The following is a 25379-nucleotide window of genomic DNA, read 5'->3' as shown; positions in this document are numbered from 1 at the left end:
GTTTTTCTAAACTAGTCTTCTGCAATAGTCAGTGTTAGTAAGATACTTAGATTAGTCTGGGGAGGCAGCTAAGTGGTAGAAGAGTTGCCTAACCAGCACAAGGCCCTGAGTTCAATCCCCAGCATGGCCAAAAAGAAAAAGATACTTGGAATTGAAGAATAGAGAGTGTTATTTATTTATTTATTTATTTGAGTAGACTATATTCACATGGTTATAGAAGGAAAAAGGGTCTCCATTTTTAAATCACGAGTCATTAAAGTTACTGGTTGTACCATGAGGGAGAATCCAGTTTAAAATTGACTTAATGTGATTGTTTTCTATGGCTAGTGGCCGTAAGGCTATGCAATCAAAGCAATTTTTTTAATATTTTCAGATATCAAAAAATTATACTCAATAGGGGCACTTTCATTTTCTCCTGGCTAAAAGTAGAGAAAAGCCTCTTGAAGCTAAGAACAGTTGGTTTTACTATACTATTACTATTGAGCCACTTGCTATCAAATATGGCTGCATAAATTATACATTGTACACCTCTAAATCTGCACTCACCGTAGTTGTCGTACAGTGTGTTCTCGTATTTCAGATTTTTGGCAGATAACATTAAAGTGACATCTTAATTATATAAAGGTTTCATTTAGGCTGGGCATAGTGTTTGATAATCTCATTTGGTATTCCTAATATAAAGAAAATTATTTCACTAAGCCAGTTAGAGCTATTAGCAAAACAGTGAGTGCCAGCTACACAAGATAGCAATATGCATTCAACCACCAAGAAATAGGAAACTTGCCTGGTAAAACACATAGGGTAAAGGAGACTTTAAAACTAAGTATGGAAAGCTAGCATCCTCTTTGATGTCTAATACTGTAACTGCTTGCTACTCATATTTGCGTATGTCCATTTTCTGAGAATAGAGTATTAAAATAAATAAGAATAGCATCCAGAAAGTTTATACCCAGTAAAAAGGAATAAATACTTCCAAAAATTACCAAAAAAAATTTATACTTTTTTTTCTCCCTTAAGTTCATTGTAGTATCCTTAAAGGAAGGTATGTTCAACAATGCAAATGTTCTTTTCAAAACCAAGTTTGTGGATGGAGTTTCTACAGTGTCCAGATTTACTCAAAGTCAGAATGGAAGAATTCCAAAGGAAGCAAAATCCAAGGCCAAAGGACCTAATAAATGAGCACATGGTGGAAGTTTAAACTACAGACTTACTCCTGCACCTTGACCTTTTTTTAAAACATAATCTTTCAAGAACTTGGAATCTAATTTTTTATGTAATAATAATGTTATTCTGTTACATAACTAGTATTTTCTCTCCCTTTGTATTATCCTTTGTAAATGAGCAGATTCTTCTCTCTTAATTAGTGTAACTATGGTCCAGTTACTGTGGTTATAGTTTATGTATATCATCAATTTTTTTTCTTAAAATCCTTCATATGTTAGAGTGCCAGATACACCTGGTTGGTGGTGTATGTAGAAGAGAAAAATGCAAAGAAACAGATGAAATTAAAATATAGGATAAAGGTAGCTGACAGCTTTTAATTAGTTTAGTTCTTAAAGCCAGATTATGTATTTTCTGTTAATAAAATCATCTAGTTAAGGAAAAATTATGAAGCAAGTAGCTGGATGGACAAAGGGAAAACACAGAAAGCTAGTATAAATGTTCGGAGGTATCGCAGGTCAGTCCCTTGAGGACATTGAGCCAGCTTATGTGATGGGAAAAGATCTTGAGATTTCCCATTTTAGTGTTGGAATATCATGTTTCTGTATGCATACTTCGTCCTGCAACCTTGATTTCTTTTGTTTTTTTTTAAAGCTTTTTGAGTATTTTATAGAGATTTGGGAAGAAGTATGCTGCATGGTGCTCTTGGTTTATTTGGTCTCAGTATTTTTAAAGCTTTTTGTCAACCTTTTCATAACCTAATCAATAACCTGTTGGTGACTGAGAACGTAGGGCCCAGCCGACTAAAACTTTCTCCTGAGTCTGATAAGCATATAGATTGATCTAGTAACAAAATCTTGAAAGTACGATGATGATTAGAAGTATTTGTACATTCTGCTCTCCATTTCAAAGGAGTGCAACTTATCAAACACTGAAAAAATAGTATTTATAGTTTTTGTTTTCCCAGGTACATCCTTAAAATAGTATGTCTATAATCTGAGTCCTGAAAGTTCTTATTTGATCTCATCTGATCTTGGACGTGCTATTTTGGCCTCACAACTCTTCCTGATACTTGACTCTTAGTTCCTAAATGTATTTACATGCTTTCATACTTGTTGACCCTAGGGTTGACATTTCTGTCTTCATTGCCATACCTGTTATGTGATACCTAAGTAATTGTTATTATGGGACAGATTGGAATGGATTTAATCCAGAATTAGTTCTGTCTGCTGTGGGAGGGAGAAGAAATACAGCAATAAATGCCAAGTTACAGGAAGTCCAATGTCCTAGATGGCAGACCTTCAGTTTTTTCCTTCCTTTTAAAAGTATTGCAGATTGTTTACCAGAACAGTTGTATGCGTGCACATAATTACCAATAAAGTATAACATGCAAGTAGTATTTTTGATCAAGCAGTTACAAAATGAAACTTGCTATTTTAGCCACCATTTTAAAAATAATTTTGAGTGTGAATACTTTGCCATATGCACTAAATTCCTTTTCTCTGCTGCAAATTTTCTGCTTGTGTGCTTTTCTAATTTTTGTCTTATGTGTAATCTTGCTGTTTGATGAAAATTCTCAAACATATATTAAATTTTTGTGAGTAATACTGTTGTTATTCTTTGGAGGGAATATGGTAAGGGAAAGAGGAACATGTATTTCACGTATCAGTGATAATATGAATGAACCAACCCCAAGTGTTTTCTGGATTTATCAGATAATGTTTTGACTTGTGTGTGTTTTCATGTTTAATCCTTCTAATAACCCAGTAAGGTAAGTACTATTATCAGCATTGTGTAGTTGAGGAGATCTAACTGAGCAGAGAGGAAACTTGCTCACAGTGTAACAGTGAGTGAGTGGCAAAGCCAAGACAGACTTCATGGCAGTTGTTCCCCAGAACCAGCGGATGCACAGGGTGAATATCCTTTACCCAAATGCTTGGCATTAGAAGTGTTGCAGAATTCACAGTTTTTAGATTTTGGCATATTTGCATAAAATTTACTAGTTTAGCATCCTTAATCCCCAAGCCCAAATACTATGACATGTGAAATTTATCTACATCCTGACACTCGCTCAAGAAGTTTCAGAGTTTGCATGTTCAGACTGGGAGCATTCAACCTGCACTACCTTGCTGACAGCTTGAATGTTTGTATTTATAGTACAAAGTAAATTTAATAAATGCGTTAATTATATGACCAATATGTAAAACGTGAGTATAATTTTCATGAGCCTCACACATTTGAAGAAAAGATTCCTTTTTTTGCTGTTATTTGGCATTTTAGATAAAATGCAAAGCAAAAACTTGGGAAATTCTCTTCTGATATGGTGGAGTGGTAGATATAATTTATGGACAAAATAATCAGAAACGACTATGTGAGATCTCTGGATACTGAAGAGAAAAAGCAGGAAGATTGTGACCACGAGATAAAATTAGGAGAAAAAGACACACGCAAGCTAGGTTTAATGTTTTTCACCTTTGTTCTGATTACTGGCTATAGAGACCTGGTGCACCTACAGGGACAGCTGAAACTGCGATAGAAAGTCAGCTGTCTTCTTGACTGGCACACTAAAAGGTGAGGTCTGAGATAAACCACCTCTTCCAGAAAGAGCAGGAGAAATCTCAGAAGGGAGAGCAAATGGAGTTCCTCAGATTTGGTATATTTGGTAGCCTAACTAGTGAACTGACCCCTGAATTACGCAAAGACAACACGATGAAGATAAAGCTGAATACTAGTTAAAATAATAATGACAGATTGTTACCAGTCATATTCTAAGAAGATTCTAGCATGACCTGAACTCAGTGTCAGTTTGTATATAGGTGACTGAGTACTTTGAAGCCAGAATGAAGGAATAAGGAGGGTTGGGGAAAGACTCAGTAGAGTCGTGGAAGTAAAAACGGAAGGAGAAAGTTAGGGGCGTGGCCCATATGGATCCATTTGTGTTTGTAACCAGCGCTTAGCCTTCATTGAGACCAAGACGTGGGAGCTCAAATTTCTTTTAAGTACTGGCCAGAACAAACAGTAGATTCTTTTGGCACTGTTGAGTTATCTCAGACAGGAACTTGAAGGGGGCTGTATCTATTTCAGTGGTCTTATAGCCAGACCTTGGTCAGAGATACTAAAAATATTTATAAATAGATAATGTTTTAATCAGAATTCCTATTTCAAACTTATTTTCTGCCACCACTTTAGACATAATTCTCCCTCTGTATTTGCATGTTTCTGTAGTTGAGAGAGAAGAACTCAAATTTGGAGAGAACAGATGTGCCTGGGATTTACAGTATCTCACTGACACCACCACCAAAAGCATTATTAAGTAAGGTTTAAGTAAATCTTTAGAATTCTGCCCCCATATAATCCTTGAGATACTTTTACAAACTGCCAACTACACCTGATTTCAGGGTACATAGAACCATTATTTCTTGTTAGGTATTTTCTCTGAGTCATTGTTTTAACCAAAATGAAATTGTTGGGATTTACAGTTTTTGTTAGCTGTCATGACATGTTTTGGTGCTGTTTTTATATAAGAGAAAATTAGAGGCACGAAAGAGATTGACCAGAAACCATTCAACTTGGTGCTCTTCACAGCTGGCGATGAGTAGTGGTATTTCTTTTTTGTTTTGTGGTCGTTTTGAGACAGGGTCTTGCTATGAAGTTCAAACTGGGCTTGAGCTCACTTTGTAGCCCAGGCTGGCCTTGAACTCGCAAGAGTCCTCCTACTTCAGCCTCCCAAGTGCTGGGATTACAGGTGTGTGCCACCACTCCTGGTGCAGTGGTATTTCTTACAATGGATGTTTTACGTTGCATGGTACTCCATAGATACATTACTGTGGAGTTTAGAGGAGCCAAGTGGCTTTAAGTTCCTGTCTGTGACTGTCAGAGACATTTCTGTTTATTATGATACGGTATTATAGTGTAATTCTCTCTATGTTATCTACAGAAAAATACGGGTTCAGATATAAAAAAGGTAAAACACTACTTTAGGTTGGCACAATATTTAGCCCTAATGTGTCTGGGCGTCTCCTATCTTACAGTGCCAATAAGAAAAAAGGTGTTGTTAGCCCTACTCTGTCAGGGACCTGGGTTCTTGGTTTAGATGCAGTGATGGCGAACCTTTCAAAGCTTTCAGTGATACAAGCAGCCGGCTGTTCATGCGTCCCATAGGTCTCCACCACTGGCTTAGACTGTGGTGCAGCGTCCTAACAATGATAGCTAAAAAGTAGCTGTGAAAGTTAACTAAGATGTTTAATTCATTCTGTATCCTTTTTTTTTTTTTTTTTTATTCTGTGTCCACATAAGTCCTGTGCAGTGCCATCTCTAATACTGTTACCTGTTAAAGGAAACTGGGGCTGTGTCCTTGCTCTGTTGGCAGAGGTTAGGAGGGCAGAGTAAGTAGTAGGAGGTTTTGTATCGGGGAGAGAGAAACTGAACACAGTTGAACACTGGCAAGGCCATTGTCATCTAGTACATATTTGTTGGGTGGATACTTGCAGAAATGGCTGCAGGAACACAATGGTGGAGCTGTTTCACTACAGAGACTGTAACGGAGCTTGGTCGTGCTGGACAGGGAAGAGTGTGCCTGGTGACTTGTGATGAGGTTAAAGTTTGCACCCTTCTGTCAGAACTGTATTGCAGTTGTTGATTCATGTATTCATTGAACAGAGGCACTTGCTACCTTATGAAAACAAACTGCTAAGTGGGACAATGCTAAGATGAAGGGATTTCTGTCTTCATAAATCTGGAGATAGCCCAGTTCTTAGCATATAGCTGGGTCTCAGGAAATGAAATGCATGAATTCTCTTTGCATTCCCAAAAAGTAACTTTATTTTTCTCTTTGACTCAGTTCAGCTTTGTGACATCATCAGTACAAAGCTTGTCATTATAGCCTTTTTTTAAAAAATCACTTGGTCAGTAGAAACTATTACAATGGAGTGGTAGCATTTCCCAGGGGGGCTGTGTAAGGATTCTAGGAGCACCTAGATCAGAGTCCAAGGGGCGCGTCCTTGCCCCAGCCCTGGGTACAAAGTGTACTATAAATGACATCTTTCAACAGAGGATGAGTTTGATAATAAAATGTGATAGCAGTAGTATGGAGAGATACTAATGTATTTGAAGCTCTAATAGTATAAAACCGTATGCTAGTTTTATAGACAGTATCATGTAATCCTAGCAACAATCATAAAACAGTGGGAGTTACTTTAATTTTATAACATACTACATCACAGGCTAATAAAATAACTTGCTCCCAATGACAGGCAAAGGAAGAAACATAATTATTGGAAGTAAAGTTACTCTTTATTACAAAAGTAGAGCATCACCAACGTTAGTTTTATTGTAATGCATTTAAAAATCTGTAAGTTGTGCCTTGAACATGTACATGCTGTTGTATGTGAACTTGCATGAAGTACAAGTATTAAAACTTTTTGCCAGGAAGCAGTTTATTCTAAAACAAGACTAACCTTAAAATTCAAGGGTCATTTCACTCAGGAAGAAAAATAAGAGATCTTTACATGTTTTGGAGAAATGCCAAACAATTGCATTCATTCATAAGTAGGTCAAATGAACTCTTTCTCAAACGATAGATTAAAGTCCTTGTTACACTGGGCGTGATGGGGCATGCCTGTAATCCTAATACTGGGAGGCTCAGAAGAATCACTGTGAGTTTGAGGCCAGCCTGGGCTACATAAGTGAATTCAAGGATATGGTGAGACCCTGTCTCAAAAAAAAAAAAAAAATCCTTGTTATGTCAAGGAGTAAATAAAATCATTTAATGCATAAGAAAAAATTACAGGATAATTCAAAACCAAAATAAAAATTACAGGATAATTCAAAAACCAAGTAAAATTAATAAGGAAAAACTTTATTTCTTACTGCTTTTTTTAGTTTTCTTAAATGTCATGACCCACATTTATCAGAGGAGTAATGAGTAATATTTAACATTTTTATAAGAGTCGCAAAAACTAATTTCGTTTTTTTTTTTTTTTTTTTTTTGTTTTTTTCTCCAGTACCAGGAACCGAACTCACGACCTTGCGCTTGCCAGGCAGGCGCTTTTGCCGCTGAGCTAAATCCCCAGCCCCGCAAAAACTAATTTCTAAATTCTTAAAACTTCAGCTTTTGAGTTTGAAATTCTAGTAAAGTTGGAGTAAAGCTACTTTACCATTTCTCTATTGCATATTAAAACTGAAGCCCTTAGGAAAAAATATACCACTGTCAGAATTCTGAGACATAAAAAAAATATTTGGAAGGGAAATAACAAGAGTGACCTGTATAGTCTCAAGTTTCCTGGTTTTGTTTTATTGTTTTTGTTTTTCTCCTGTGTGTCTTAAGTCTTAGGGTATCCCAAATTAGCAAATATAGACAGGAAAAGAAGTGCTCAAGATACTCTGTCCTTTGGCCAGAAGTAGGGCGGAGGCCCTAGAAGAGTTGTGGAGGATATTCCAGGTTTTAGAAGAGTTCTGTGAGTCCATCCTGTGCAAGGCTCAGTCATGAAGCAGCACTTCCTTAACAGTGAGTGGTAGCCGCGCTGGTACCGGAAAGTCTCTGACCGGAAATAACCTGGAGAAGAAGTCCCTGTGGTCTAGAAAGTATGGGAGAAATTCCCATTTTCTCTCACCACTATGATATAAGCCGTCAGCCAAAGTACAGCGACAACTTTGCTGTCAAACTCAGTTCATTCCACATTTGTGTTTAAACGCCAAAAAATTTGAGAACTAAATGTATTTTTCCCATAAGAAATAATGGAAAACCAAATAATTGCTCTGAGGCCCCAAAAGCAATGTGTCATCTCTGTGAGAGCAGCACCTAGACCGGAGCATCCACCCCTTCAGGTCTGCAGCGAGATGGGACTCATGACTCAGCCCATACAGGATTTTCACGTCAGATTTTTGGTTCAGCTATCAAGCAAAGTTGCGAACACTGGGAAGTTTTGTTTTTTTTTTTTCAAACTTTGCTGTTCAAATAGTGAAAAGTTCAAACACGGAGTCATTCAACAAGCGAGGTACCACTGTGTGTGATACCGTGGGGCATCTTACTACCTCAAAAAAGCATCTCTCAGTACTAAGAAAAAGGGTCTCTCAAAGATACAGTGTGGAGAATATGGAGGGGAGGGGAAGGAGAAGTCCACAGAAGACAGCTTAAACTTTTACTTGAATCCAGTGAGACCAAGCCTGATTGCTGATAGGACAGTGTTATTCTCTGAGGAATAGGATAAAACCTAAATCTCAAAAAGTTCTAGAAATTACATGATATACAACAATCAAAGTCTCAACTCAAAGGTGTTAGAAAATCTTCAGGTGCTGAGATGATGTGCATGCTAGACTTATGAAACACTTCAAAGCAGAAATTCTACCTGTGCTGTGTGAAGTGAGTTGAAACTCCGTAAAGGGAACCAGTGGATACTGTAGAAGTGAGAAGTGAAAGTAAAATTCTAAATTCACTGATTTATAAATTGGATGTAACAATCATAAACTTGAAAATGGAAACCAATGGAAATTTAATGGAAATATTCTAATATTAGAAAAAAAATTGGAAAAAATTAATAAAACCCAAGGGACCTCTGAGTAATATTTTTTATTTAGTATTTTATGTCAGTGGAATCTCAGAGAAGAGATCAGAATATAAAACTTATTTTAAGAAAGAATTTCTTAAGTCTTCCAATATTTGGTAAAAAGATGTAGTTGAACAGATAGAAAAAATTGAGCAAAAGTGCACAAAATAGATCTAAAGAAAACTACGTTTTGATACAGTGAAGCAGGAAAATAGTTGAAATCATGCAGAGAAAAGCACATGCAGCCGAGTACTGGTCTGAGTTACCTTGGATTTCTTGGAACTCACAGGTGGCTGCAGACAGTGGGACAAAAGCGGGGTCAAGAGAGAGGGAGGAAGGAGAAGGAGGAACAGATAGACAGAAATACCCCACCGACCCAGAATTCTCTCCAGAAGAAATAGCTTTCAGACAAAATATTTCAGAAGAAATAGCTTTCAGACAAAAGAGAATTTGTCTCCAGGAGACATTTCCTGAAAGAAGGAAGTGTAGTGAGTGAGAAGGCGCATATGAAAATGTGTAGCTGTGGAAAGCAAAAATTGCGAGAGTGTCTGCAGAGGTTTTTCATGGGCTCCGGATCTTAACCCGCCGTGTTCCCCAGAGCAGCCCCACCCCCACCCAGCAAGAGCCTTCAAATCTTGGCCATGGCCAAATGATAAAAGGCATATTGCTCAATTAAACAAGCATGTTTAGTGGGAATAATGTTACATAGAGGAATAATGTCTAGACTTGTAAATTTTATTTAGAACCTTTGTTAAAAAAAATTAAAAATTTGATTTGTCCTGTTAGGAAAACTTAAGGAGGTAGGATTTGTTCCACTTTTTTTTTTTAACCTTCATCTGTTTTTAGTTTCTTTCTTATTTATGTACTTTTCTATTTTCTTCCACTCTCTTTCTGGTTCATGTATATAAAAATTAAATATAGGTAAAGAGATCTATACAGCCATACAGGATCCACATTTTACCTGAAGAGGCAAAATGTCTGGGGTGACAGGTCCAGAGAACCAGGTGCTGCGGATGATAAAAACAAGAGGGACATAGTTATGGGATCAGGGGCTGAGCCTCTCAAACTGAAACCTAGGTTAATCTTCTATAGCCTTTTATTGGATACAAACAAAAAGCAGCAGCAGGGCAAATGGGAGGAATACTTAACAAGATTAGGACAGTACAACTTAATTATCACAGGAATGAGACTTGACAGTTAGCCATCATGTTATCATTCCCTCAGGCGTATCTCCGCAAAGCATCTAGTGTTGTCCCAGCGGCTTTCCACAGGAACACAGGTCTTGCTATCATTTCCTTTTACAGGAATACTTTTGCTAGATTTCCTCCAGGATCAAACAATCATATGGCTTGGTAATCTATGGAATGTCCTTCTCCACAGTAAAGTATTAACTGAAAGTAGAATGAAGAATTAGCTATGTATATTTTAATTTGTGCAGTAATCACTAAGAAAAACCAAACCTGTAAGTCAATAAATCACAGGCAAATAAAAGAGAATGTTGAGACATTCACATAATCAAAATTTGAATGTTTTAATAGTTCCTTTTATTTGCTATGGTTTTTTTCACTTAAGAATTTAGTTTTTGTTCGTGATTGCTGTACAAATTAAAATATACATAACTAATTAAACAACACAATGGAGTACTACTGGACTATAAAGAAAGATGAGCAAGCTATTTATAAGAAAATGGTTGTGTCTTGGGACCTTAATGTTAAGAGAAGTGAATGAGACACACAGCTTAAATATCACATGGTTTCTCTTATGTGAAAAACCCAAAATAGGGCCAGGGATATAGCTCAGTGGCACAAGCGCCTGCCTGGCAAGTGCAAGGTCCTGAGTTCAATTCCTGGTATCAACAAAAAAAAAACCAAAATATAAATAGCAAAATGAATGGTAATCAGCAGGGAGTGAGATCCTTTTCATGCAAAAGGATCTAAAGATGGATAGAGCGGGGGAGGGAGAAGGGCTGACAAATTTAAGATGTGTTATGTATATGGATCAGTCACAAAGGATACAATCATTATGTACTGCAAACAAGTACTAATAAATAAAACCTGAGAAAAAATAAAAGATAAAGAGCAAAACAAAATGGTAAACCAAAACCCAAACATCAATGATTACATGAAACAAAATGGTCTAAACACGGTCAATTAAAGATCAAGTTTTTCAGATTGGGTTAACAGCCTACTCAACCATATACTGGGATAACTGCACTAGGGAAAAATAAATAACCAAATATATGAGGAATAATAAACTCAGCATCTGAATTATGTTGCTACATGGAGACCAAAGTGTTAAAATGGGGGGCATATGGAGGTCAGGTGAAAAATGAAAACCAGTTCACAAGGTGCATAACCTACATCCTAGTGACTTCCCTAAGTCCAAATAGAGTCAGAATAAACATCCTTGGTGATGCTACAATGCCTACACTGGATCCTTGCCCTGTGGCGCTCAAAACTCTCCCACTGACATTCCAAATGGAATGCTATCATATCACTAAGCTCTATTTAGACACCAAGATAAAAGTAATTCCATATCTCATAGGGTGGGCCAAATTAGTCCCATTCTTGATGTACATAATAGAGATTTGATAGTCCCTGCCATTTTTCAAAAAATAAACCACCAGATGCATATTGGAAAATGGCACTAGATTTCAGTAAACTAATCTAGGAGTAGCCTCAATGGCAACCACCATGCCAGATAAAGTATCTTTGAGCAAATCAAAAACAGCCCTCATTAGATTAAATACGGCTATTGATTTATCAAATGTATTCTTTTTCTTCACTCAGAATAAGAGATCACAAATAGTTTTAAAATTCAGAACAGACAACACTATTTAGCTCCAGAATTAGGTTAATTTTCCCTTCTGAAATAATATGAGGAGGTCAAGCCATGTAAACATTTTGAAGAATACCATAAAACCCTTTATATCAATGGAATCATGCTAAGTGAGCAAGAAATGCATATCAAAGACCTTGTTAAGACACATGCTTGAAAGGATTCTCTATAAACCCTATAAATACTCAGGAGTATCATATCCACACAATTTTGGTGGTCCAGTGGTCACAGGCATTCCAGGACATCCACTGTAAAACACAAGATTAGTGATTACATCTTGCATATTCTATCACAAAGAGGGAAATAGTGCCCTGTAAGGCTAACTGGGGATAATGTGTTAAACCATAAGTGATGTAGAAACTTCAAGTGGGGCACAAAATACGAAGCTCTACCAAGGTTAAGCAGCTTTGCTCCTGGGAACATATAGCAAGATAGACCTATACTGTAAATAGCGGTTGTGGAAAAAGATACCGTGTGGATTTATGAGTAGCTGCAATGTAATGCTCAACACACAGACACCTAGAGAAGGCCCTGCTGCCGATACCAGAGACTTCAGCATCTTCTGAAAAGCAACTGGTCCGCTGCCTTATAGGCCTCACAGAGAGGCAGCATCTCAGTGACCCTTAAGCTCCAGCTGCCCCTGTTTAGCTTTGTTTTGTCAGACTCACTATCACAAGATCAGTTGTGCCCAGCAACAATGCATTTTAATGAAAGTGGTAAATCGAGAATGAACCATGAGTCCCCTATGGCTGAGTTCAAGACTCCTATATAATTCATCACTGGTGCATAGTGCCTCCCTCAGATCACATCAGTGACTATACAAGGGGAATCTCAGGTGACCGGCTGATAGAAGAGGGAAAATGCATGAGATAGGTTCATACATGAGTTCAGTGTTGGTGGGTGTGAACCTAAAGTGCGATACCTAAACCGTGAGGGTCCTTGAAAGAAGGCGGCAAGTGGAAATCCTCCCAACAGGCAATGATAGGGGTGGTGCACCTGGTTGTCTGTGTGGAAAAAGAAGTGGCATGAAGTTGGAATATTTAAAGACTCCTGGACAGCGGTAAATGGCTTCACTGGCTACTAAGGGACCTATGAGGCAAAATGGTTGAAGACTAAAGACAATCCTTAAGAAAAGGTATGTAGATAGAAGCACATAGATGGACGTGGAAATGGGACAGACTATAAAGGTCTTAGCATCAGATGAAATTCCCTTCAGAGTGCATCCACCAGGGAAGAAGCACCAATGAGCCAATAATCAATGTGACTTGGGCAACTTATATCAACACAGTTCTATGTTCAGCCTGCCTAGTGGCAGAATAGGCACATAATGCAAAGAAGTATATGCTTTGCTCAATTGTGTGGGTTCTGCTTACTATCACGGAGCTGATGGTGTTGTCCAGTGTTATGGTTTGTGTCTGGATGTCCCTCCAAAGCCTCATGCAGTCATGGGCGGGCTTCTAGAGTTTATGATTGATCCATGGTCCAATGCTGGGATTCTAGGTGTGAGTGCTACACCTGCCCTGGGGTGGGTAGTTTGCATACAGTGTAAGGGAGGGAAAGAGGCTGCTTGCTGCCACTCCTCCCTTTCAGTCTTGTTGCTTTTGCTATCTTTGGCTGCCATGAACTGTTGCCCTGTGCCATGTGCCACCCTGCCTTGGAGCCAGCCAAGTATGGACCGAAACCTCCACAAACTGTGAGCTAAATAAACCTTTCCTTCCTTAATTTTGTGTGTCAGGTATTTTGTCCCAGCAATGACAGAAAAGTAACCAAGACACCCAAGTCTGTCTAGAATGGATTTGGTGATCCAGCTGGTAGAGGAAAACAAGGAATTTCAGCTGTGGTTTGGAGACCAGCTGCAGTGGCTTCAAGTGTGTTACACTACCTATCTGTTCTACCAAGTGCATCCTACAAAAGAAGTCTACTAGCATCTTACAGAACTTGTTCCTAAATTGTACATGAAGAAAGAGATTGGATTGACCAAGGGGTGGTTTCAGGGCTTTCTTACCCCAAATGCTGAGTATGTGCTACTTGAGAGACATCAGCTGCAGCTATTCCCAGCTCTACTTCAACATCAGATAGTCCCTTTGCCCAAGGCTGCATCTCCTCCTAGAGAAGACCACTTCAGTGAGTGACCAGTAAACGTGTATAAAGGCCAGGCCATCTTGACCCAATTCTGGACAACACTGATGGAGTATTCATACTCTAGAACAACTTGTGGAGTAGGCTGTGGCTGTCATTGGTCCTGCATGAAGCTTGCCTTCTCTCTGAACTCGTTTCTTTACCTCCTTTTTGCAGAAATTATTCCTAAGAATTATGCATTCAGTAAACTAAACACATCTTTAGAGTCAGCTCCTGGAGAAACCCAACTGATAAGAATATTTTACACTCAATTTAAAATGTTATTTGTTAGTTATTTTCTTTGAAATTATTGGGGTTAGAGGAGCTGGGGATGAAATCCAGTGGTAGAGTTTTTCCTAGCATGTGGGAGTCCTTGAGTTCAATCCATAAAATAAATAAACAAATAAATAATAAATAAATTTTATCTTAAGGTGATTTCATGTTTTTGTGATCCTATTCTGTGGAACAGAGAAATATTTTGGAAAGAAACATCAGACTATCTACCTAGTTCTCTTCTAATGCATTAGCACTGTTTTCCCCTATAGTATTCTCGACCTCAGCATGTGTTTGAACATTATTTTCAGTGGCGTCTAGATTACATACTAAGCAAAACCCTAATGTGTACAGTGCCTCCTCTTATGATCTGATATCTTCCTTCTGGTTTTTTTCTATCCAGCTACCTTTGTTTTGTTTATATCTGCTTCCACATGACAGTTTCATATAAATGGCAGCATCTAGCATGCACTCTGCTGAGTTTTAATGAGACTAAATAAATCCAAATCCCTTAACCATTCCTCTTAGGTTTCACGATCCTTCACCAGCATGGTTCCACCTCCCCTACAAATTACTCATTCTTTAACACAGAGATACCTCTTAATTTCTAAGCTATTCTGATACCATTTCTGCAAAAAAGCACTTTCTCAGCAGTGTATATTAAAACAAAAGCAAAACAATAGGTTGACCAAAAAGTCAATACTTCACATTATTCAATCCTATTCAAATACCAATTAATTTATCGTATCCAGGCCATTTGATTTAATCCTTCTCCACTTCAAATATAATGATTTTCCCATAAATGTTAGGGTGGAAATTCTGATTCCTTTATAGGGCTAATCTGATTTATTAGTGGTATCATTCATTACTTGGTGAAACAATTTGACAAATCAGGGATAATTCATTCATTCTTTTAGTTAAAAGTGAGCAATTAATTCTTACTGTGATTGGCACCACAAGAGTACGGGGTTGAGCATTCTGTGCTTGGCCTCAAGGACAGCAAAAGGGTGAGCAAGTTACCCATTTGACTGACATTTTATGCAAATAACATGAATTGATACATCTCTTGTACATGGCTCATTGAAAATTATAATTGCATATTTAAAAATATATATGAGCCATATTTTACATTGGCAGGATGTGTTTTGTGGATCATGTAACATGACAGAAAACAGGCATCCTTACATTGCTAGGGAAATGAGGTTTCTGACTCTATTAATACACATTTTTTATAATGAAAAGTGTTCTTCTTTAGTAAGAAATTTTGATCATTAAATTTCTGTATTAACTGAATTTTATAGAGAGCTGCAATGCACATTCTTTGATTAAACCTAAATGGTAATTTGGTTTGGAACCTAGAATGATAGGAGGCTTATGTTATTAGGAAGAAAAACTCGTTCAATTAATTCTCATTTCCTAATTTGCTTTAGGAAATTATTAATGTTGAAAAGATTAGTTGGGAAGGAGATTGATGACGTTAGTTTTCTCATGGAACACTGACGTTGTAAAAAGAAGTCAACTGATTTATCATTTTATATTGTTTATACTTCCTGTCTTCATGAACTAATCAAAATTTGATTCTCAGTTTTTATTATTTTATGGTACACTAGGAGAATAAACTTTCTTAGGGTTTCTGTCGTCTATGAGGAGCCTGAACAGTGTAAGAAGAGTGAACAAAGGCTTTAGCAGTCAGATTGGAACCTAAATCCCAACTCTGTAACCTGTTAGTTGTGTCCTCTTAGCCTAACTCTATCTTACTTTTATTGGTCAAATGATCTTCATCTTTAAAATGAGAATAGTAGTTATATTCACTTCATAAAATCATAAGCGTTAAATGAGAGATGCTACACTCACATTTACAAGGTAAATGCTCTCAAAATGGTAGCTATACTCATTATATTTTGGATGGAATACGTTTAGGAATTTTAGAGTAATTAAGATTCTTTAAACATCAGGGGAAATGACTCCAGTGCTGGTGTTCATTAATACTTTGAGAACTACAAGAAAAAAACCACTCAGTCATTCTGAATTCAAAGGCCATTTTACACACTTCATAGCATGAAACACAGTGCCGTAGAATATGTGTGGTGCCAAATTTTTGAGAACTCTTGGAGAGAGAGAGATCAGTATGTTTTTCTTTCGGGCTTCTGAGAGAAACTCTTTAAATAGATTATTCCATAAATATTTGATATGCAGTTATCGCAAAGTGAAAAGGAAAGGAAATGAATGCTGGGTTCACCAAACTCTGTGATAGTTATTTGTTCAGAAATCAGCGTCACTGTCACCATCACCATCATTTCCATCATTAATAGATGCCATTTATTATCACCTATTTTATGTCATGTACTTATTTTCCATATGCTACTCAATTTAATCCCTGCAATGACCTCATAAAGTATATATTATTTTGTCTAGTCTGTTAATGAGGAAATGAAAGCCTAGAATGTTGGAGGAACTTGCTCCAAATCATGCTGCTGGGGAATGTTGGCACTGGAATTGGAGCCCACTTCTATCCAACAAAGACTCTGAAAAGGAAGGATTATTCTGTTCTAGGTTGTTTTACTTCAGCTTACAATAGGATAAAGCATAAAGGTGTGATCTTCAGAGAGGAGTGTAGAGGTCACAAAGAATGTTTGGGTCATCTGCTGCCTATGTTTCAGATATCAGGACCAGCTCCATGACTTCACAGCCTTGTTAAGCTTTATTCTCTGTCTACTAGACATCACTCACACCACAGAGGTAGTCTACCATGGAGTCCTACAGCTAATACCCATGTTGCCATAGACCTTTGATGGCACCTAGTTTGTCCTCCTCACTGCTACAAGCTCAGCTGCTTATGGAGAGGCACAAGTCTAGCTGAGCACTCTGGAATTCATAAAGAGTTTCATTAGCTAAGTGAGGAGCTTTACCTCCAACCAATGGCTGCACGCAATTAACATGTGTAGCATAAGCTACACCTTTTGATCTTCTCATAGTACTTCTACTGCTGTCCTGGGAATTTTTCTCTCAATATACACAGGATGAAAATTTTACTAGCAGTGGGAGCTTCAGGTCATTACATGACTTACTGGGTTTAAATGCAGACTCTTTCTAGGACCCATGCACTCAATATCCAACTTGTAGGGATGGGCATGGCAATGCATGCCTGTAATCCCAGCACTTTGGAGCCCGAGTTAGGAGGGTTGCTACAAGTTCAAGACCAGCCTGGGCTACATAGTGAGTTTAAGGGCAGCCTGAACCACATAGTGAGACCCTGTCTCAAAAAAAAAAAAAAAAAGGTCCAACCCCTAACTCAAAATAATAGGCTATTTAGATTTTTCCACTTAGCCTAAAGTGAATTACAGAATTTCTGCTGTGGAAATAAAACATTTATCTTATAACCAAAAATAAACATTAATCAATTTATGTGCCAGTTAAGTTTACAAACATACTCTCCAAAGCCACCTGAACTTCTAGCATGGACTGTTGCAGTAAATTTAAAATGTTTCTATTCAAGACCAACAACAATCAGAGGCACCAAGAAATACATAGTGGTCCATAGGGGAAATTCTGTTTAAAGAAAGTAATAAATTATGGCAATAATATCTTTTTGAGGTATTAGGAAATGGCCTGAAGCTCCTTAACTGGTTTCTTATCTAAGGCTCTCAGATCTCAATTGTGAAAAATACTTCATTTTGGAGGATAAAAAGAAAACATCTCAGAAGCTCTTCTGAGTTCAAATGAAAGGTCGCTGACTGAGACAATCAAGGTGAATGATGCTTGTATGATACCCAAAGCCCAGATTGAGGACCAGAGGGACTTGAAGTTTACTGATTTCAAGGCAAACCTTATAGCTTAGCCAGTGAGCTGGAAGGTCAGTGGAGACATGTAATAAATCAGGTGCAGTTAGTTCCCACTGAACCATTGTGAAATTGTGGGAAAGAAAGATCTGTTTGTCAATGGATTCCTGGGAAGCAAATTAAGCTGAAACTTCCATCGTCGTATTCACAGAGATCTCTCTTTGAACCTTCACTACATTCTCACTGCTGACTTGTGACTGGAATATTGAAAGACTGCAATAGGCTACTTGGGGAAGGACATTATTGTAGGTTAGTGCTGGATTCACAACGGAACTTTATATGGGAAAAAAGAACCTCAAAAAGTAAAATCTTGGGATCTCATAACTGGAAGTCACCTCAAATTAAATAGCCACCCTGCTTTTCATAGTTAAGGTCACTGTAAACCAGGAAAGGTATTCCATATCACTGCTTGACTTAAAATCTATGTCTTTTCATTTCTATTACAGTATTTTTCCCAGAACATGACTCTGCCGAGCTAAAAGTATACCAGAGGAAATAGGAAAAAATGGGTATTGTAAAGGAAAAGAAATAAAGGGTCACTGGACGTGCTGGGAAATTTTTCCTGTGGTCAGCTACTGTTGCTGCTAGTACATTGTTATTTTAGCAAACATTTATTATATGCTAGTATGTTCTTATTTAACCCTCACAATATTTATGTGGGATAGGAATGATTCCATTTCTGAATGATGAGTTTTTTGATAACTTTGCTAAAGATGGTAAGGTAACTACTGAAACAGATTCCAGCCCCCATACCTTTTAGTTACTAAGTCCAGTGTGCTTCCCTTGAATATATAAAGCTTCTCTTGGTCTATGACCAAGCCCTAGTTTCATGGGAAAATTCTAGAGGGAAATATTGATTTCGAGGTTTATTTTTAATTGAGGCAAATGTTTTAAGGACTTCTCCACATTGACCAACCATTGAGTATCTACTTGTATCTTTGGTCAGTGGTTATTCCTAGGAAATTGAATACACGGAAAAAATGTCTTTATAGTTGTACTGCTACTAAGGTAGTTTTAGTAATTAAAACTAAACCTGGAGGCCAGTGACTTATAACTGTACAAGAGTGCAAATAAAGATTACTGAACTCAATAGCTAAATGAAGAATTCAGCAGAAACTGTTTCAGATAATTCAAATGGGAAGTGCTTTTTTTATTTTAAAGAAATTAGAAAAAAAAAAACAAAAACAGAACAGTAGCAACATACCAACATCACATACACAAATAAAACAAAGCAAGAACATTAAAGGTGATACAGGGCTTCAAAACAAAATGATAGGAATTGACAGTGCTTGTTATATTACATACTGTTATCTTCAACTATGTTGCTCAGATCACCAGATGTAAGAATGGAAGATTGTTCAAACATTAAAGAGAATAAGAAAATACTAACTTAAAAGAAAATTAGAGACAATACATAGTTTCACTAGGATTGTAGGAATTCATCAATATTTGTTGTACTGCATATTGTTGTCTTCACATAAATTGCTCAGATTACCAGATATAAGCATGCAAAACTATTCAAAATATACAGAAAAAAATTTAAGCTTTCACTGTTTCCCTCAATAAACCACCAGACATCAGCAATACAGTTATGCCAGATATATATATATATATACATATATATATATATATATATATATATATATAATACCTTAGTACTTTCTTTTTCTTCTTTCCCTCATCCCAGTTGTTCCTTCCTTTGAGCAATTTCTTTCCCTTTCATATTATCTATTTTACATTTTGGTTTTTATTTACTCTTTCATGTTCTTACACCAGGGAGACAGTATGATGTTTACACATGTGGGTCTGATTTATTTCACTTATGAGTATGGTCTCTAGTTGCATTCATTTACCTATAAAAGCCTCAAGTTTTTTTTTTTATAGCTAATACTCCATTGTATAAAAATACCACATCTTTTTTATACATTCTGCAGTTCATGGGCATTTGAGTTGTTTCCAAGATTTAGCTATGACAAATTGTGCTGCTATAAATATGGCTGCACATATATTGCTGTGGTATGATGTTTTTAATTCTTCTTATATGTTTTTAATTCTTCTTCTGGAAAAATACCCAGAAGAAGAATAGCTGGGTTAAGTGGGACTTGTAATCCTAGTTTTGTTGTGAGGAATATCCAAACTGATTTCCACAGTGGTTTCACCAATCTACACTCCCAGTGGAGAAGTGTTCCCTTTTCCCCACAGCCTCACCAGCATTTGTCATTGGTTGATTTCTTAATGATAGCTATTCTTTCTGGGTGAGATGAAATCTCATTGTTGTTTTAATTGGAAATTCTTTAATGATTAGTGATGTTGAACACTTTTTCATATAGTTATTCGCTATTAGTATTTCTTCATCTAAGATGTGCATATTCATCTAAGATGCCCATTTTTGGACTGGGTCTTTGAATTTTGGAGGCTTGATTTTTTAAAAATTCTTTATATGCTCTAGATAGAAATCCTTAGTCTGAGAGGCAGTTTGATAAAATTTTTTCCCAATTTGTGGGTTTTCTTTTTACTCTGTTGGTGATGTCTTTTGATATGCAGAAACTTTTCAGTAAGATAAGATCCCAGTTGTTGATTCTTTGAAGTATTTTCAATGCAGTTTGGTTTTTGTTCATGAATTCTCTGCCTACCACTACATCTTTGAGATTTTTACCTACTTTCTCTTCCAGTAGATTTAGTGTTTCTGGTTTGATATTTATATCTTTGATTCATTTTGACTTTAGTTTAGTGCATGATGATAGACATGGGGCTAGCTCTAGTCTTTGGCATATGAAAAGCCAGTTTTTCCAGCATTATTTGCTTAAGAGGCTGTCTTTCTTCCAGTGAACATGTTTGGCCCCTTTGTCAAAGCTAAGGTGGCTGAGTGTGTTTGTAGGTGTGTCTGCATCTTCTAATCTGTTCCATTAATATTCAGGTGTGTTTTCTTGCCAGTATACCATGCTCATTTTATCACAGTAGCTTTGTAGTATAATTTCAAGTCAGGGTTTGTGATACCTCCTGCCTTTCCTTTGTTGCCCAGGATTGCTTGCTACTCTAGGCATCTTCTGGTGCCAGATGAATTTTAGGAATGTTTTCTCTAGATCTGTGAGGTATACTAATGGTATTTTAATTGGGATTGCTTTGAATCTGTACAACAATTTTGGGACTATGGCCATTTTCACATGTTGATTCTTCCTACCCATGAGCAAGGAATATCTTTCCATTTTCTGAAATCCTCTTCGATCTCTTTTTTCAGAGTAATGTAATTTTCACTGTATAGATTTTTACTTCTTTTGTTAGATTGATTCCTAAGTATTTCATCTTTTATGATACTATTATGAAAGGCGTGGTTTCACTAATTTCTCTTCAGTCTGCTTATTGTTTGTGTATAAGGATGCTATTGATTTTTGTGTGTTAACATTGTATCCAGCTATGCTACTAAATTTGGTTATTAAATACCTGAGCCTTTTGGTAGAGTTTTTGGGGTCTTCTATGTAGAGTATCATTTCATCTGTGAATAATTATAATTTTGCTTCTTCCTTTCCTTTTTTTTTATTGCAGCACTGCTTTATTTATTTATTTATTTATTTATTTATTTATTTATTTATTCCCAGAAATCAAACTCAGGACCTTGTGCTTGCCAGGTATGCACTTGTGCTGCTAAGCTATACCCCCAGCCCTACTTCTTCCTTTCCTATCCTTATTCCTCTTATTTCTCTCTCCTGTCTAATTGCTCTGGCTAATATTTCCAGAACTAATATTTCCAGCAGTGGTGACAGTGGACAACCTTGTCTTGTTCCTGATTTTAAAGTGAAAGCTTTCAGTTTTTGACCATTTAGAATGATGTTAGCTGCTGGTTTGTCATAGATGGCTTTCATCAGATTGAAATAAAGTCCATCTATGACAATTTTCTGTAGGGTTTTCATCATGAATAAGTGTTGGACTTATTAAAAGCTTTTTCTGCATCAATTGAGATGATCATGTGAGTTTTCTCTTTGGCTGTATTGACATGGTGCTTTACGTTAATTGATTTGCATATATTGAATCATCCGTGCATTCCTGGGATGAATCCCACTTGGTCATGGTGTATAATCTTCTTGATGATTTGTTGCATTCTGTTTGCTAGTATTTTATGGAGAATTTTTCATCTATATTCATTAGGAAGTTTGGCCTGCAGTTCTCTTTATTGTGTGGGTCTTTCTCTGGTTTTAGTGTCAGGATAAAACTTGCCTCCAGGAATGAGTTGGGGAGAATTCCTTCCTTTTCAATTTCCTTAAAGAGTTTGAGAATTGGCCTTAAATCTTCTCTAAATTTCTTGTAGAATTCAACTGTGAATCCATCAGGACCTAGGCTTCTCTTCTTTGGCAAGATTTTTATTACAATTTCAATTTCCCTTGCTGATAAAGAGTTATTCAGGATTTTTATATCTTCTTCATTCAGCTTTAGTAGTTCATATGATTCCAGAAATCTGTTCATTTCCTCTGTGTTTTCCATCCTGTGAGAGTAAAGATTTTTATAGTAGGTATGATGATCTTCTGAATTTCTACAGGATCTGTAATGATTTCATCTCTTTCATTCCTTATTGCATGTATTTCAGTTTTCTCTTTCCTTTTTAAAATAAATTTGGTTAAGGTTTTCTCAATTTTATTTATTTTTTCAAAGAACCAACTTTTTTTTCTTTCTTTTCTTCTTTTTAAATATCAAGAACAAAACATATTAACAGACAAACAGACATAAACAAAACAACACCCAAACAATAGAAGCAACACAGTGTTTCATACAAAGTGATAGAAAATTAACAATAGATATTGTATTACATATGGTTATCTTCAAATTGATTATTCAAGGACCAGCTTTTGATTGATTAATTCTTTGTCTTGTTTTTCTAGTCTCCTTTGCATTAATTTCTGCCCTGAGCTTTATAATTTCCAGCCTTTTCTGGGCTTTGGTTTTTATTTGTTCTTCTTTTTCTCAAAGCTTGAGGTGCAGCATAAGATTGTTTATTTGTGCTCATTCTATTTTTCTGAGGTAGTAATTCACTGCTATAAATTTCCCTCTGGTGACTGCTTTTATTGCATTCAACAGGTTCCTGTAAGTTGTATCTACATATCCATTTGATTGTACATAGTGTTTAGTTTCTTCTTTGATTTTGTCTGTGACCCATTGATTGTTCAGGAAGGTGCTGTTTAATTTCCGTGTGTTTATGGGGTTCTTGTGATTTCCTTTGTCATTAATTTCCAATTTCATTGCACTATGGTCCCATAGTATGCATGAGATAATTTCAACTCCTTTGCATTTCCTTAAGCATGTTCTATGTGTTGGTATATAGTCTATTTCAGAGAATGTCCCATGTACAGCTGAGAGAAATATGCATTCTGATGCTGTTGGGTGGAACACCCTGTACAGGTCTACTACGTCCACTTGTTTACATGTTTGACTTAGTTCTGTTATTTCTGTGCTAATTTTTGACTAGTTGATCTATGTCTTTGTGACAATGGGGTATAAAAGTCCCCTGTTATGATTGTGCTGCTGCTTATTTCATTTTTCATGCCTGTTAAAATTTGTCTTATATATTTGGGTGCTCTTGTGTTTGGTGCATAGATGTTTATAACTGTTATCTCTTCCTCTTGAAGTTTTCCCCTCAGAAATATGTAATGACCTTCTTTATCTGTTTTAATTCTGCAGAGTTTGAAGTTCCCATTGTCTACAAACAGAATAGCTATACCTGCTTTTCTTCTGGATTCCTGTTACATGGAGTATTGTTTTCCATCCTTCAATTTTCAGTCTATGAGTTTCCTTCTGAGTTAAATGTGTTTCTTCTAGACAGCATATTGTTGGATTTTATTTCTCAATCCAATCTGCCAGTCTACTTCTTTTGCTTGGTGAATTGAGACCATTTACATTGATGGTTATAACTGATATGCATTGGTTTATCTTTGTAATGTTGTTTTCTTGCTGTTGGTGCCTCTAGTTTCCCTCTGTTTAATTGCTTGCTTTGCTTGGTAGTTCCCTTCTGTTGTCATTCTTAAAGTTGTGGTCTTTTTTATATCTCTCTAGAATATCTTTTAGTACTCTTTGTAGGGTTGGTTTGGAGCTCATGAAGTTCTTCAGCTGAGCTTTATTTTGGAAATATTCTATTTCTCCATTAATTTTGAAGGATAGTTTTGCAAGGTACATCAATCTGGGTTGGAAGTTGTTTTCTTTCAGGACCTGAAATATTTCATTCCAAACTTTTCTTCACTTGATGGTTTGTGTTGAGAAATCTGCTGTGATTCTGATGGGCTTTCCTTTATAGGTGATCTATTTCTTTTCTCTAACGGCTTTTAATATTCTGTTCTTTTGTTGAATTTCTGGGATCTTGATCACTATATGTCTGGGTGTAGATTTATTTTGGTTATGGTTAGTTGGAGTTCTATATGCTTCACTTATGTCCAGTTCTTTTTCCATGCCTGGGAAATTTTCAGCTATTATTTCTACAAATAGTCTTTTTATGTCATTTGTGTTGACACCTGCTGTTTCATTGATACCTGTTAATCTTACACTTTTTCTTTTCTTCATCTTGCAGTTGTTGAATTGCATTTCTTGGTTCCTTGTTATTTTTAAGAGATCCTTCCTTTCATAGCCATTCACAGGAATGCTGTCTTCAAGGTCTTAAAGTCTATCATCAGCTTTGTTCAGGCAGTTTTGCCAGCTTTGGATGGAAGTTTTAATTTCCTGGATATCTGTTTTAACCTGTTTCATGCATTCTAGTTCTTTTCTATATTATTCACTCAGGTTTCCATGAGTTTTGTATGCTCCTCTATTTTCTTATCTATGACTTCTTTGGATGTGCTGAGCAATTCTTTCATTATGGTTGTCATTTATTTTTTTACCTGAGAGATTATTTCTGATGTGATGCTTTCTATGGCCTGATGAAGTTGTCTCTTTACTTCATTTGCTATCATTTCAGAAATTTCAAGTGTATGACTTCCAGGGTCTTCTGTGTTGATGTCTGCTGGACTTGTTCTGGGTGGAGTAGAGGTGTGATATTGCATTTTGCTCCTTTGTTTTGTCATTTTTGAAGATCCAGTTTCCCTGGAGCTCATCCTCACTCCCAGGGTGGTGTGGGAGTGGCAGGGTGAGGGTCTGCAGATCCCCAGTGCTGTGCTGGTGTGTGGTGGCAAGATGGGGTTCTAGATGCTCCCAAAACTTTCTTGCAATCAGTTAGCTCCCAGGCTGGTGAGGAAGGGATGGGGAGGCTCACTGGAGTTCCTGGAGCTGTCCGGGGTGCAGCCCAGCTTCCTCAAGTGTGCGGTAGGAGCAGATTGTGATCACTGAGGCTTCAGATGTTGCCCAGGAGCCAGCGCAGTTCCCATGCCTGCAGGGGAGGGGTGAGAGTGAAGTCCCTGATGCTGCTGACTGTCCAGGTTTCAGCTCTGCTCCCATGGGGGTGCAGGTGGTGCTCAGAGTGGCAACTCAGGCCCCAGAATGTGTCCAGTGCTCCGTCTGCCTTGCCCACTAGTGAGGAAGGTTCAGGAGAGGCTCACTGGGGTTCCTGAAGATGTCTGGGATTCTGCCCAGCTCCCATGGGGATCCAGGGTTGCATGGAGGTGCTCCTGAGGCCCCAGAAGGTGTCGAGGGCTCC

At 37.1% G+C, this 25379-nt stretch overlaps 1 protein-coding gene across 1 annotated transcript in view; it reads left to right on the top strand.

The window, feature by feature from the left end:
- Positions 1-2766, top strand: part of Smc2 (structural maintenance of chromosomes 2) — a 48666-nt gene extending 45900 nt beyond the window's left edge. The window contains exon 25 of the mRNA XM_005382790.2: positions 1018-2766. Coding sequence (XP_005382847.1) covers positions 1018-1179 — 162 coding nt within the window. The 3' untranslated portion in view covers positions 1180-2766. The remainder of the gene's footprint in view (positions 1-1017) is intronic.
- The last annotated feature ends 22613 nt before the right edge of the window (positions 2767-25379 follow it).

The sequence above is a fragment of the Chinchilla lanigera genome, unplaced genomic scaffold (genome assembly GCF_000276665.1).
Source record: "Chinchilla lanigera isolate Chin_1 unplaced genomic scaffold, ChiLan1.0 scaffold00018, whole genome shotgun sequence".
Lineage (NCBI taxonomy): Eukaryota > Metazoa > Chordata > Mammalia > Rodentia > Chinchillidae > Chinchilla > Chinchilla lanigera.
This window is presented reverse-complemented; position numbering and strand designations above follow the sequence as displayed.